Source organism: Rhipicephalus microplus, chromosome 5 (genome assembly GCF_043290135.1).
Source record: "Rhipicephalus microplus isolate Deutch F79 chromosome 5, USDA_Rmic, whole genome shotgun sequence".
Lineage (NCBI taxonomy): Eukaryota > Metazoa > Arthropoda > Arachnida > Ixodida > Ixodidae > Rhipicephalus > Rhipicephalus microplus.
In genome coordinates, this window is record NC_134704.1 from 215213485 (window position 1) to 215228546 (window position 15062).

General features: G+C 46.3%; 2 protein-coding genes across 9 annotated transcripts in view; both read right to left on the minus strand.

Annotated features, from left to right (window-relative positions):
- The window catches only part of LOC119173523 (solute carrier family 41 member 3), an 880209-nt gene that overhangs the window by 574235 nt on the left and 290912 nt on the right, over positions 1–15062 (minus strand). The gene's annotated exons all lie outside the window — the stretch shown is intronic.
- Positions 6221–14508, minus strand: LOC142818124 (uncharacterized). The gene is made up of 2 exons (XM_075896480.1): positions 11111–14508; positions 6221–9840 (listed from the first exon to the last, which is right to left on the minus strand). Exons 1-2 carry the CDS (start codon positions 11261–11263, stop codon positions 7933–7935), a joined length of 2061 nt encoding a protein of 686 aa, XP_075752595.1. The 5' UTR covers positions 11264–14508; the 3' UTR covers positions 6221–7932.

Genomic DNA, 15062 nt, shown 5'->3' on the forward strand with positions numbered 1-15062 from the left:
ATCACCTGGTCCGGATATGATTCCCAACGAATTTTTGAGGCGCTACTCTGATTGGGTTTCTAGTTTCTTAGTTAAAATTTTTAATTTATCTTTGTGTACTGCCGCTGTTCCGATTGATTGGTTATTAGCAAGAGTTGTGCCCATTTTCAAAGCTGGTGACCGCCTTAATGTTTGTAATTACCGTCCAATTTCTATCACATGCACGGCATGCAAAGTAATAGAACATATAATTTCAAAATATATATTTCAATATATAGAAAACCATAATCTGTTTTATAATAAGCAACACGGTTTTAGAAAAGGCCTTTCAACCGTCACTCAGCTTTTTGAATCTGTTCATGCTTTCGCTACAGCGATAAACTCAAAAGAACAAGTCGATGTCATAGCAATTGATTTCTCTAAGGCCTTTGATAGAGTATGTCATCAGAAACTTATTCAAAAAATGTTAATACTTGGTATTGATCCCGCAATTGTAAGATGGGTTGAAGCGTACTTGCGCAATAGGTTGCAGTTTGTTGAAATAAGTGGCGCACGTTCTTCTCTTTTACGCGTATCCTCAGGTGTGCCACAAGGCTCCGTGTTGGGACCTCTACTCTTTTTAATTTATGTGAATGATATTGCAACGGTTGTGCCTCCTTTTGTTGATGTAAGGTTATATGCAGATGATTGTCTCTTGTTTTGTCATGTGAAAAGTGTTTCTGATCAAATGCTCCTCAATGATGCTCTTCGATGTATTGACAGCTGGTGTGAAAAATGGGACATGAAAATTAATTTTGATAAAACTGTGTGCATGACAATTTCAAATAAAAAACCCCCCTTAACTATAAATACACAATAAACAATAGAGAAATTAAGAGTTCTAATGAGCTTAAATACTTAGGTGTTACTATATCCAGCAGTTTAAAGTGGGACAAGCATATTGACAATATTACAGGACTGGCGAAGCGAAAGCTGGGTTTTCTGAGAAGTAAACTCCGTAATGCACCGCCCTCTGTTAAATTGTTGACGTATAAGACTATTGTTAGACCAACGCTGGAGTACGCAGCTATCATCTGGGATCCGCATACTAAAACTGAAATTAACAAACTTGAACGAGTACAAAGATTGGCCGCGAGCTTTATTTATTCAAATTACATGAGAACACAGTCTGTATCACTTTTGCTTGCTAGGGCTGACCTTCAATCGTTAGCTACACGTAGAAAAATAGCTCGCTTAAAATTTATTTATGACCTGTATCATAAAAACTACAAGCTGGATCCCAGTGTATACCTGCGCCCCCCAGGACGAGTATCGGCTCGTACCAATCACTCATTTTCTGTCCAAGCTTATGTACCGCGGGTGGATGTATTTAAGTTTTCGTTTCTGGTGCGATCTATTGTTGACTGGAATGCGCTTCCTCCCGAGGTACTTACAGGATGTAGATCCTCACAGGATTTTCAACGACGGCTGGACTTGTTTTTTGCCTAACATTGTTTGTGTATTGTTAACCTGTTCACCTCCCACCCCTGCTACAGCCCGCAAGGGCTAGCAGTATTGTAAATAAATAAATAAATAAATAAATAAAAAGTAAATAAATAAATAATTGCACGTGCGCGGAACAAATTTTTGCTGAGCGTAAATTTTGGAATCAACACTCTAAAGAGAATGCTTTAAAATGCATAGTCAGTTATGCGCTTCGCTGCTTATCATACCTCTGCGCCGTTTCTGCGTGAGATGCCCGTTTCCTGTAAGCCGCTGGAACTATCGTCAGTACATAAGAAGTGTGTTCGCTTGAGTCACTTTGCAGTTTTCCACAAAATGGCTGCTACAAATCATTGTCGAAGCTTTTGGCAACCACATTCTTCCATCGGCGCTGCTTAGATATAAAAAATATATCATCACACATCACAAATACCACATGTGTACACAACTTCAACTACTACAATATCGAATAACAGTAGCAGCATAAACATGTCTTCGCAATTTTTTGACAGTGCTGAAAAGACGGAAGTTGGAAGTAATATATGCAATTTGCGCTTTTAAGATGCAGATATGTCATCATCATCATCATCATCATCATCATCAGCCTGACTACGTCCACTGCAGGACAAAGGCCTCTCCCATGTTCCGCCAGTTAACCCGGTCCTGTGCTTGCTGCTTCCAATTTATACCCGCAAACTTCTTAATCTCATCTGCCCACCTAACCTTCTGTCTCCCCCTAACCCGCTTCCCTTCTCTGGGAATCCAGTCAGTTACCCTTAATGACCAGCGGTTATCCTGTCTACGCGCTACATGCCCTGCCCATGTCCATTTCTTCTTCTTGATTTCAGCTATGATATCCTCAACCCCCGTTTGTTCCCTAATCCACTCTGCTCTCTTCTTGTCTCTTAAGGTTACACCTACCATTTTTCTTTCCATTGCTCGCTGCGTCGTCCTCAATTTAAGCTGAACCCTCTTTGTAAGTCTCCAGGTTTCTGCTCCGTAGCTAAGTACCGGCAAGATACAGCTGTTATATACCTTCCTCTTGAGGGATAGTGGCAATCTACCTGTCATAATTTGAGAGTGCTTGCCGAATGTGCTCCACCCCATTCTTATTCTTCTAGTTACTTCAATCTCGTGGTTCGGCTCTGCGGTTATTACCTGCCCTAAGTAGACATAGTCTTTTACAACTTCAAGTGCACTATTACCTATCTCGAAGCGCTGCTCTTTCCCGAGGTTGTTGTACATTACTTTCGTTTTCTGCAGATTAATTTTAAGACCCACTTTTCTGCTCTCCTTGTCTAACTCCGTAATCATGAGTTGCAATTCGTCCCCCGAGTTACTCAGCAATGCAATGTCATCGGCGAAGCGCAGGTTACTAAGGTATTCTCCATTGACTCTTATCCCTAACTGTTCCCATTCTAGGCTTCTGAAAACCTCCTGTAAGCACGCGGTAAACAGCATGGGGGAAATTGTGTCCCCCTGCCTTACACCCTTCTTGATTGATATTCTGTTGCTTTCTCTATGAAGCACTATGGTAGCAGTTGATCCCCTGTAGATTTCTTCCAGAATGTTTATATATACTTCATCTACGCCCTGATTCCGCAGTGTTTGCATGACGGCTGATATTTCTACTGAATCAAACGCCTTCTCATAATCTATGAAGGCTATGTATAGTGGTTGGTTATACTCTGAGCATTTCTCTATTACCTGATTAATAGTATGAATGTGGTCAATTGTTGAGTAGCCTGTTCGAAATCCTGCTTGTTCCTTTGGTTGATTGAATTCTAATGTTTTCTTTATTCTGTTAGCAATTACCTTTGTAAATAGCTTGTATACTACAGAGAGCAAGCTGATCGGCCTGTAATTCTTCAAGTCCTTGTCATCTCCTTTCTTATGTATTAAGATGATGTTAGCGTTCTTCCAAGCCTCTGGTACTCTTCCCGCCAGGAGACACCTCGTAAACAGGGTGGCTAATTTTTCTAACACAATCTGTCCTCCATCTTTCAGCAGATCTGATGTTACCTGATCCTCACCAGCAGCTTTGCCCCTTTGCATGCTCTCCAAAGCTTTTCTGACTTCTTCTATCATTACTGGTGGGGTGTAATCTGGGTTACTGCTAGTTCTTATAGTATTAAGGTCGTGGTTGTCTCGGCTACTGTACAGATCCCTGTAAAACTCCTCCGCTATCTTAACTATCCTATCCATATTGGGAGTTATTTTGCCTTCTTTGTCCCTTAGTGCATACATCCGACTTTTGCCTATCCCAAGTTTCCTCTTCAATGCTTTGACACTTCCTCCGTTTTTCAGAGCGTGTTCAATTCTATCCATGTTATACCTTCTTACATCGCATACTTTACGTCTATTAATCAACTTCGAAAGCTCTGCCAGTTCTATTTTGTCTGTTGTACTTGACACTTTCATAATTTGACGCTTCTTAATTAGGTTCTTCGTTTCCTGTGAAAGCTTGCCAGTGTCCTGTCTAACTACCCTGCCTCCAACTTCTACTGCACACTCCATAATGATACTCGTCAGATTATCATTCATTGTATCTACGCTAAGGTTGGTTTCCTCACTGAGAGCCGAGTACCTGTTCTGCAGTGACACTCTGAATTCCTGTGCTTTCCCTCTCAGTGCTAGCTGATTGATTGGCTTCTTGCGTATCAAGTTCTGTCGTTCCTTCTTCAAGTCTAGGCGAATTCGAGACCGTACCATTCTATGGTCACTGCATCGTACCTTGCCAATCACTTCCACATCCTGCACGATTCCAGGGTGTGCACTCATTATAAAGTCTATTTCGTTCTTATTTTCGCCATTAGGGCTCCTCCATGTCCACTTGCGGTTTTCTCGTTTGCGGTAGAAGGTATTCGAAATCCGTAAATTATTGCGTTCTGCGAATTCTACTAGTAGCTCTCCTCTGGCGTTTCTAGTACCGATGCCATAATCTCCTACTGCCTGGTCTCCAGCCTGCTTCTTCCCTACCTTTGCATTAAAGTCGCCCATTACTATAGTATACTGTGTTTTTACCTTACTCATTGCCGATTCCACGTCTTCATAGAAGCTTTCAACTGAAGCGTCATCATGGCTGGATGTAGGCGCGTAAGCCTGTACTACCTTCATCTTGTATCTTTTATTCAGTTTAATTACGATACCTACCACCCTTTCATTAATGCTATAGTATTCCTCTATGTTGCCAGCTATGTTCCTGTGAATGAGGAACCCCACTCCCAGTTCTCTTCTGTCTGCCAAGCCCCTGTAGCAAAGGACGTGCCCATTCTGTAGCACCGTATAGGCCTCATCTGTCCTCCTAACCTCACTGAGCCCTATTATATCCCATTTAACACCCTCTAGCTCCTCGAATAGTACAGCTAGACTTCCCTCTCTAGATAAGGTTCTAGCGTTAAACGTTGCCAAGTTCAGATATGTATCTCCATGTAACTCGAAAGCTTAGAGGAGTGGTGACGCAGGAATAAACTCCTGTCAGGTTAAATGCATCGTGCACGTGCTCATTTTTATAAAAAAAATTACTTGTCTCGGCGCACTGTTGCGATCCATGCTTGTCGCCTGCTTTTTCTGTTTGGGAAGGTTGAAGTCGACCCCTTCGTGTTTACATGGCCATTGTCACAGTTGACGACACAGCTATGATTCCCTCCTCTTTGTCGCGTTGACATGGCGGAACGAGGGCTGTTTCACGGGCAGCGCGCGCTTCACAAGTATGCGCGGGAACCAAAGGGAGCGGAGGCTGTACGCTTTTTCCGGCAGGGAAGCGTTGACGTCGGCGGACAAACTTCTCGGGTCTTCTCTCTCACGACGGGGGGCAGGGGGGGGGGCGCAGTCAGGTCTGCACATTGATATAATAGAGGCTGCGACTGGGGGGGAGCGCCAAGTCAGCCCCATGCATTGACATAAGAGGGAGGGGTGGCACTGCGACGAACCTTCGCCCCTCCTGAAGGGGAACCCTGCGTACGCCTATGCGTGACACGCACACTGCTTGGGAGCGAGCACAGTGTAAGAAAATAAGAAAAAAAGTGTGTGTCTTACACCGCGAGAGCTAGCAAACGAATGGAATACCACGGTAGTTTGTCCACTTTTTTTTTACGTGCCGCTTTGGCATCGCCTAAAGACGACACGCATATCCGCGTGTTGTGTGTTCTCGATTTAGTGCCAGGGACCCCCAGCCGCCGGCGTAGGCACGCTCTGGCGTTCCATTGAACTCCCAACTGCACCTGCAGAATATGCAAAGAAACGTACGTGGGCGGCAATAAAAAGGTATCGAAACCGGCTCCGTATATGAACGTCTACGGTTTTGAGCCCACGCTGCTTGCTGCTCCTGTGTTCTAGCCTGCTTATGGCGACACGTGCACAGGCACGCAGGCAGAAATTTGTTTAAGGTGAAGGGGTAGGGATACTGCCTGGATCCGAAGTTGGGGCCGGCCAGGCAGATGTGGTCGAGCGTCGTTTTGTTTTGTGCCCTGTATGCGACGGCATTTTTGGAGGGAGGGGGGTCACAGGCCTAATGCGCCACCCCCTGGCTACGCCACTGCACGTGCACCCTGTCTAAGGTTCCCCAGCGCTCGTTGCCCCAGCAGGGCGAAGCTTATTCTCTGCGGTAGTGGTGTGTGAGGGGAAGGCGCGCCTCGACAATGCCACGTAAAAAAAAAGTTCAGGCCTGCTCACTGCCACCGTGACGTCACGCGTGTTGACCGAGCCACGCGGGCGGCGCGTCTCGTCGCCTACCACGGAAACAAACGATCGCTTGGAGTTCCACATATGTGACCTCTTTATTTTGCATTTTGCACTGTAATCAGCGCTGCTTTAAGCAAGCCACGACGCTTTAACGTTCGTTCTCACTTATACACATAGCGGTGGCAACAACAAAGTGACGTCGGCCTCGAAAGTTTATAATGAAGAAAAATTAGTACGACGGACATTGGATTTGCACATTCATTTTACTAACATTTCATCTGTTGGCCCAGCCTTTGTCAAAGAAGTACATGCTTTTCGGTTTCCTTATGTACAGACTATAAATAATAGTGTTGCGCACAATAATCACAAAGAGCATGAAAATTTGAAATAGCGATAACGCCGGCGAGGTTGATCATACGGCAAGTTATATGTAATTGGTCATTACAGACACAAGCTTTGCTCGCAATGATACAGATAGATGGCGCGTGACAAAAAAACAATCAGGTTCAAAGCTGGTCGAGTTCATTGTTGATCATCATGCCATATAGGTGAAGCAGAGCCCTCTGAACGAAAACGCTTAAGGGAACAAAGAAAACACGCACTTGCTACACTCGCAACTAATTTTATCAATCGCTAGTATACTAAGCATTGCAATGCAGAACACTCCAGCACAATATACAAAACACTGAAATGAGGCAACCAGGTGGCATACAGTAAGTACAGAAACAAATCATTGATTTACTAAGCAATATGTTGCAGACCACTCGAGAACAATAAAATGGCGAAGATGATAATAAAGCCTCGAGCAACCGTGCAGGCAGAATGCAGGTGATACACGCTTCTCAGTAACCTCCATAGTAAGCAATATGAATGGCGAGGGCTTTCATTGGCGCGTACGGTAAAATACCCTGTTGTGCAGAGACTATGAACACTACAGTAACATAACTTAACTGTATGAGAAAAGAATAAATAAAAGTTTTTGAAGAAAAAAAGCTGTGTTCTTCACATTTGCAATGTACATAGAACGCACAAAAACTTCCTGTTCATTTTGAAAAATTCTGCAGCTTCCTTTGCTGTGACTGCGTTTTTTTTTAGTGTTCAAAATATCTGTCTTCATCTGAACGTAGTTTTTCAGAAGGGTGTTTGCTGCTGCCACAAGTATATTAGTCAGCACAGTGTCAGGGTGATGACCATTGGTACAGACATCAAAATCCTCACATTCGCAAAGGTGCCTTGTGATAGACACAAGGACCTCCCTCTGTTTAGGAGTTGCATGAAAACGTGAGGCATTCTCTTTGCTGGTAAGCTGTTCCAAGACAATGTGGGCGTGTAGAACTGCATTAATGACAGTCGGCTGGGGAAACTTCAGAGCGCCTCCCGAGAGGTTTTCAATCAGGACATTTCTCTCAAGCTGAATTTCCCGGTCCTGAGATGTAATATTCATGGCACAATACTCACAAGGCAGCTTCTTTAACGCGGCGTGTGCACAAAATCCTGCAATGTACGTAATTACTGCCAAATTGGACTCCTTATTTTTTATACCACAGTCTGATATCTTAACACCGTGCTCCTGTGCCAGTTGAGCTCCGTCAATTGTTATAGCACATGGCTTCTGTATTTCCTGCATATCGGGCAAAACCAAACTGTCTTGTAGCTTCAGCTTCTTTTCTGACTCGAAGTCTTGCTGTATTGATATGTGGTAATTTGTTCCAGAGAGCCGACGGTACTGTCCGAACCTTTCCTCCAAACTGTCGGTCTGAAATTTACCCAGCAAGACATAGTTGAAATTCAGTTCTTCAAGACAGTACCGGCACAGTTCGACAAGCGAGTAACAAGTAAGCGCAGTGCTGCATGGGTTTCTGTGGTTAATGCCCCGGTATCCATGCTGATGTCTCGCCACGTGTCCAACCAGTCTACGAAATTGTTAAGAAATTCGGTCTGCTTGTCACTCAAACTCCTTACTGGATCCTGAAGCGGATCTCTGAGGCGCCGGCCCTTTGAGGAACTTTTTACATTGACAATATGCCACCACTTCAAAATTAGGTCAATGAATTGCGCTGTCCCCGCGGTGTAGTTCAAACTGAGTTCGTTTCCGCGACTTTTTAGCGCCTCCACCACAAATGAACTGAAAACTTTCAAAGCAAGCTTCACGTTCTGGCGCTCAATGTTGGATGGATGCAGTGATTTATAGCTCAATCCATAGCCAAACTTTGAGACACTGTGTTGCTCAGAAGCATAAAGGTCCCGAAGAGCTTTAAAAGAAGCTCCGTTTACCTGAACTAACGAGGAAGTGCTGGGAAATTCAGGGAAAAAGATGCACGTACCAGGATTTTTTTGGTTCAACCAGTTGTTCCTTACACATTTTAGAAGGTGTACAGGATCTACCACATAAAAAAGGGGTCTTGAATTGTCTGCTGGGTGGGGGTACACAATTTCAACTGTTCGCGTCTTAGAAAAAAAGGACATCACCTTTCTGTTTATTGAATTGTTGTCTGTGATTACTGCGATGACAGTAAGCCCTGCTTTCTCCAGCTCTAGAATTGTCTTTCTCAGAGCCTCATGCAGTTCAACTGCTTCGATGTTAGCCACTGGCAGAATGTGAGCGACATCCTTGTGCGCTGATAGCAAGGACTGTATCATAAAAACATGAGCAGTTTTGGCTGCTTCTTCCAAATTAGAAGCCGCCCCCGTCACGCAGCCACCTTTGTATTCAAAGTATGGCTGAATGTGGATTTCATCCACCATTAGAGTCACAATCTTTTCATGTGGTTTGAGAAGGCTTGATCGCTTCTTCACATAACGTAAAAACCTTTCATCGTCCTGCTCATTTGCAGGGTTCACGTTATATTGCGAACAGATTCGCACGAGCGTAGATCGATGTGGCAGTGCTACCTTGCCAGCGCTGCGAATGAATCTGTAGGCGTGTGGGGAAATAGTGTACAAAATGCTAGAGAATATCAAAAGGTCAGCAGAGTACCGCACTGAGTGGTAATTTTTCTGCAGTAGCTCAAGCTGTTCCTTGATAAATCCAAGGGTTTCTATTTTCTCCTGCGGCAAAAGATCATCTGAACTGAGGCTTTCCAGCAAGGAGAACAACAAGTTGAAAGTTGCCTTCACTTTGTCATCCTGTACACAAACGTCTGGGCCCCTGAAACGTCTCACACTGTCTGGTGCGGTCTGCAGGACGCGCAGATCGCCCAGTCTAGACAGGATGAGGAGATCTTTCCCAGGTAGTTTCGCCTTCCTCCAGAAAGCCGTAACCTCTATGTTCCTGCTGACAACCACAGATCTTTCAACTTCCGGTGGATCTTCGCCCTCTACATGAAGAAACAGAACAGCGTTTGCTGCTTGTACTGCTGTCCAGTAGCTGGAGAGGTCGACGCGTTGTAGTTGCGATACAAGGTCCTCGTATGACTGCAGCTTATTTAGGCGGTCCTCTTCTTCGCGCGAAGAAATGGACTGTCGAATAGCTTCCTCCAGATGCGATGCTTCGCGACGTTTCCGCTTTTCTTCGGGCTTTTCGCGCACTGGTGCGCAGTCGCTCAGGTAAGCAGGAGAATTTGGAAAAATTGTCGGCACTGCATCCGGAGTAAGTTGAGTGGCACCCATGGCAGCTTCTATTTTCCTGCCGGTTCTAGGATCGGTGTACGTGGTGGTCGTCCTCAAGTATTCAGGCTTGAAATGGAGCTCGCATACCTGCACACCATTGACAAAAATAAAATGCATTATTAGAGATTTTCTCCTTTATATCCCCCTCATTTACTTGGCTAGAAAATACGAAAATCTTAGCTCTGTACAGACATGCACAGATCAATGAAAGGCACCAGCAGACATCTGAAGGAAATTTATTGATTACGGGGTTTACCACACCGAAACTGCAGAGCTAGGCGATGAGGTGCGCCGCAGTGGAAGGCTCCAGGTCAATTTTGACCACCCATGGGGACCTTTAACGTACGCTTAAGTCTCGTACACACTATCGTTTTTGATTTCGCTTCCTTCAGAAAAGCGGCCGCCGCGGCCGAGAATCAAACCCGCGACCTTGCGCTCGGCAGCACAACGCCTTAGTCACTGAGCCACCACGGCGGGTCATTTCAAGGAAACAAAGTAACGGAAGCGGCTAGCGCGATGGGCATGCAATTACAAAAGCGCAAGAAAGTCGCGGGTGCAGAATCAAGCAATATTTAACACATGGATTCATGTGATTACGCCACTCATATTTCTCAATTAAAAGTCGGAGCTGTTACTGAAGTGCGTGGCGCCCTGCAGCAACATCGAAATTTCAACGACAGCTCTCAAGATAATTGCATAGCAATCGAAGAAAATATAGAGAATCCAAGAAAGTGTGCTCTGAGATATCTTTCAAATACTCATCACGAAACGTTTAGTGATAACGTGTGTACAAATAAAACAACACGCTCTTTGATGCAACTTGTTGTCCTTCCACAGAATTTTTCCTTTTCCTGCCTACCTTCGTTCTAACGACGCATATGACCCCTTCAAAAACATATTTACACATAGATATCACGCTGCAGAACGGCTGGCTAGGAAGCAGGCAAGCAGAAAGGTGAACAGAAATGAACTCGGCCAGTGAAGCTCACGAGTTACTCCTAAAAAAAATGAACGACAACGCACTCGGCGAGAACGAGTGCCAGCCGTTTCCCGCATGCGTTTTAATACTTGCATCATCGAAATTTCTCGACGGTGCACTGGAGAGCAAGTATAAGTGAGAACAAACAGCAAAGTCGAGCGTTGCGTGAACTTAGAATGCGTCCCGGCGCTTCTAGAAAGAACATCACTTAAAACATGCGGGCCACCTTATAGCCATGGCGGAATTCCCACCACAACAAAGCGGCAAAGCCAAAGCAAATGGTTCAACACAGAAATGAACACACGCGGCAATGAACACACGCGGAAACATAACAAAGCACAAATTACTCAACAGCGAGTTATGAAAACGTATACATACCTTTGGATCGCGGAGAGAACGAATATCGACGTCATCTCGACGAACGGCACGCTCCCATACCACTCGTCGGGCATCCTTGGGGAACGAGAACACTCGAACTTTTGGTTCGGTGTCGTAGTTCCCGCGACAATTCGGCACGCAGCATCGCCCCATTACGACAGTTAGCAGGCGAACATTCGGTTAACGACCAAGCACATCACACCATCACGCAGCTTTTCAGATATGCAGACAAACACCTCTTCTCAGGCCACTAGAAACACCACAACAGCGTAACAACAAAAGACACCACCACACCGCGTCAACGGCTCGCCAGGCTTAGCATGCCGGCCAACTCGAACGGCACGGCACAGCAGCGCAAGTGGCACAGCCACTCGGCGGAAGCCGTAGGTCAAAACTGAGTGACGTCACAGGCCACGACCGGAGGAGCGGACAGGCCTGATCCCGTTTAAGAGGGCGCTGGCCTTGAAAAGAGGATCTCGCACGAGCTTGTTGCTTCACACAAGCAGAGCAAACTACAAACTGTGGACTGTTTTTTTCAATCTACTATCAGTCAGAGCCATTTCTTTTCTTATCGTGCCTGTTCGCACTGTATTTCAAGTGCCTGTTTATCACAGGCGAGAGGGTAATAGCCTGTGACCAGAAATTTCCAATAATTTGATACTTTATTTTGATACTGCATCCCTTGGGTAAGCTTTCCGGGCAGCATATTGTTACGCACAAGGAGGACCAGGACGTATGCGGCTGCAGGGGGCCGTTTATTTTGGTCGCGAAGAGAAGCACCGGAGCGGCCAACAGGTTGATGATCGCAGTGTCGTCGTCTTCCTTCTTCCTCTAGCCTGGGGCAGACAGCATGTTCACCCATCTTCGTTTTCTTCCAAGGCATGCGTAACATTCCTCCCCTCGCAGACGAAGCCCGCCGGGCGAGGTAACCGATTCACCTTGGTGTGTACAACTTCAGTCGAGCGACATGAACTGCTTGGGTTTTAGCGGCTCTTCTACCACTTCTCGTGAGGCGAGCTATTGTGTATGTGACTTCCGTGATTTTGTCGAGAACGACAAACGGTCCGTCGTATGTGGCCAAGAACTTTTGGCATAATCCGCGTCTTCGTACCGGAGTCCACAGCCACACTAAGTCGCCTGGGTGGTAAGTTACAGGCCGGTGGCGGACGTCATAGCGCACCTTCGATTTTTCCTGTGATGCCAAAGTGCGTAGACGAGCAATACGACGCGCTTCTTCTGCAAGGCAGAGGATTTCGGTGACTGAGAGGTTCTCGTGCGCCGAGAATGGCAAAACTGTGTCGAGTGTGTGCCGTGGCGGTCGTGCGTACATCAAGAAAAAGGGGCTATAGTCTGTTGTCTCGTGCTTAGCGGTGTTGAACGCGTACGTTATAAATAGTAGCACGTCATCCCAGTTCTTGTGGTCGAATGCCACATACATAGAGAGCATGTTTACAATTGTTCGATTGGTGCGCTCCGTGAGCCCATTTGTTTGCGGATGGTATGGCGACGAGTGACGAAGGCGGGACTTACTCATTCGAAGCAGCTCTTCTACTATGTCTGCCGTAAATTGTCGCCCACGATCACTGATGATCACCTGAGGTGGGCCATGTCAGAGGATAACGTGCTGCAGCAGGAACACAGAAACGTCGCTGGCAGTTGCGGTTGGTATGGCCGCCGTCTCGCAGTAGCGCGTGAAGTAATCGACACATACAATTATCCAGCGATTTCTCTTAGCCGACTTAGGAAAAGGGCCCATGAGGTCAATGCCCACCTGTTGGAAAGGTGTGCTTGGAGGTGGCAAGGGCTGTAGAAGACCAGCCGGAGCAGTAGACGGGCGTTTGTGGCGTTGACACTGTGTGCAGCTGGCCACATACGCCTCGACTGACTGTCGCATTCCTGGCCAATAAAAGCGTTCCTTAGCACGGTAAAGCGTCCGCGCAGAACCTAAATGTCCGGACGTAGGATCGTCGTGCATCACACCTAAAATCGCTGTCCGAAGGGTTTCTGGAACTACCAGGAGGAAACGTGCGCCAGTGTTGGAAAAGTTCTTCTTATATAGGAGTCCGTTGCGTACACAGAAATCGCATGCCGTAGGAGCTGTGCAAAGCGATGATAACCTGGTGTCCTTTCGCTGTTCATCTTTGAAAGTACTGAGGTCGGGAAACTTTGGTGACACAGAAGCTACGAGGTGATCGAGGTCATCGGCGTCACACTCTGTAGTGCTCAGTGGCATGTACGAAAGGAAATCTGCATCGGCGTGTCGTCGACCACTTTTGTACGAGACTATGAAGTTATATTCTTGGAGCCGAAGTGCCCAGCGCGCTAGACGGCCGCAAGGATCCCGAAGGTTGACGAGCCAACACAATGAGTGGTGGTCGGTGACGACTGTAAAAGGGCGTCCGTATAAGTAAGACCGAAACCGCTGAATCGCAAATACTACCGCGAGGCATTCTCGTTCTGTGACAGTGTAATTCTGCTCGGGTCTACTTAAGGAGCGACTTGCGTATGCAATCACGTGCTCGCGGTTACCATAGCGTTGAACTAGGACGGCACCAATTCCTATGCCGCTGGCATCTGTGTGCAGTTCGGTCGGAGCTGATGGGTTGAAGTGTTGAAGAACAGGCCGCGACGTCAGGAGGAACTTCAGTTGACGAAAAGAGGAGTCGCACTCCGGAGTCCACTCGAAGGGAGTATGCTTCCATAGCAAACATGTCAGCGGATACGCGACATCGGGAAATTTAGGTATAAAGCGGCGAAAATAGGAGCAAAGCCCCAAAAAACTGCGGAGCTCCTTCACAGAACGCGGCACATTGAATGCTTCAACGGCTGCTATCTTCTGGGGATCTGGACGGATGCCCTCCTGATCGACTAGGTGCCCGAGAACAAGGATTTGTCGGTCTCCGAAGTGGCATTTCTTTGAGTTAAGAACAAGGCTAGCGTTTCTTATGCAAGTCAGTACAGTATCCAGACGTGAATTGTGTTCGCTGAAGGTGCGGCCAAAGATGACGACGTCGTCAAGATAGCACATGCAAATGCTCCACTTCAAGCAACGAAGAACAGTGTCCATAAATCGCTCGAACGTCGCCGGCGCGTTGCACAGTCCAAAAGCATCACGTTGAATTCAAAAAGGCCGTCAGGGGTGACAAAGGCTGTCTTTTCTTTATCTTCAGGATGCATGGGAATTTGCCAGTAGCCCGATCTTAAGTCTACAGAGGAAAAGTAAGAGGCCGAATGCAGACAGTCTATGGCATCATCAATACGTGGAAGTGGGTACACGTCTTTTTTTGTTACAGCATTCAATCGGCGATAATCGACGCAAAATTTCCAGGATCCGTCTTTCTTTTTAACGAGAATTACTGGAGCTGCCCACGGACTTACCGACTCTTGAATGATACCGTTTTCAATCATTTCGTTCATTTGCTCATTAATAATCCGCCGCTCGGATGGCGAAACACGGTATGGCTTTTGTCTAATCGGATTGGCCAAACCCGTGTTGATAGTGTGACATGTCCGAGAAGCAGGGATTAGGGGCGCTTTGTCTTTCTGCGCAAAGTCGAATGCAGAGACGTGCTTCGAAAGTACATTGACCAATGTTCGGCGTTCACTTGTGCTCAGCGACTTATTCACCATTGACAGAAGAGCCGTTTTGAAACTGTGACTATGATGCTCTTCCGGCACATCTCTAAGCTCGGTCACCAGTAAGGCCTCGTGTTGTCCACTGACGACGGCTAACTTGAGACCATCTGGTAACATCACGGGTTCTGTGGAGCAATTGACAGTCCATAAACCAGCGCGTCCACGTCTGATCGACACCACACAATGTGGGATCAACACATTCTTTTTCATGCAATTGGTGTACACTGGTTCTACATTGGCATCAAAGTTGGCGGAATAGCTATCACTGCAACCAACAGGTACGGTGGTATGATACGATGGTATGATACAGGTACGG

What these genes read in the sequence shown, in the direction of transcription:
- LOC142818124 (XM_075896480.1), bottom strand. Translation starts at nt 11,263, where the DNA reads ATGGGGCGATGCTGCGTGCCGAATTGTCGCGGGAACTACGACACCGAA. An exon ending in GTTCTCTCCGCGATCCAAAG is followed by an intron (nt 9,841 to 11,110) that starts GTATGTATACGT and finishes AATGGTGTGCAG; the next exon opens with GTATGCGAGCTCCATTTCAA.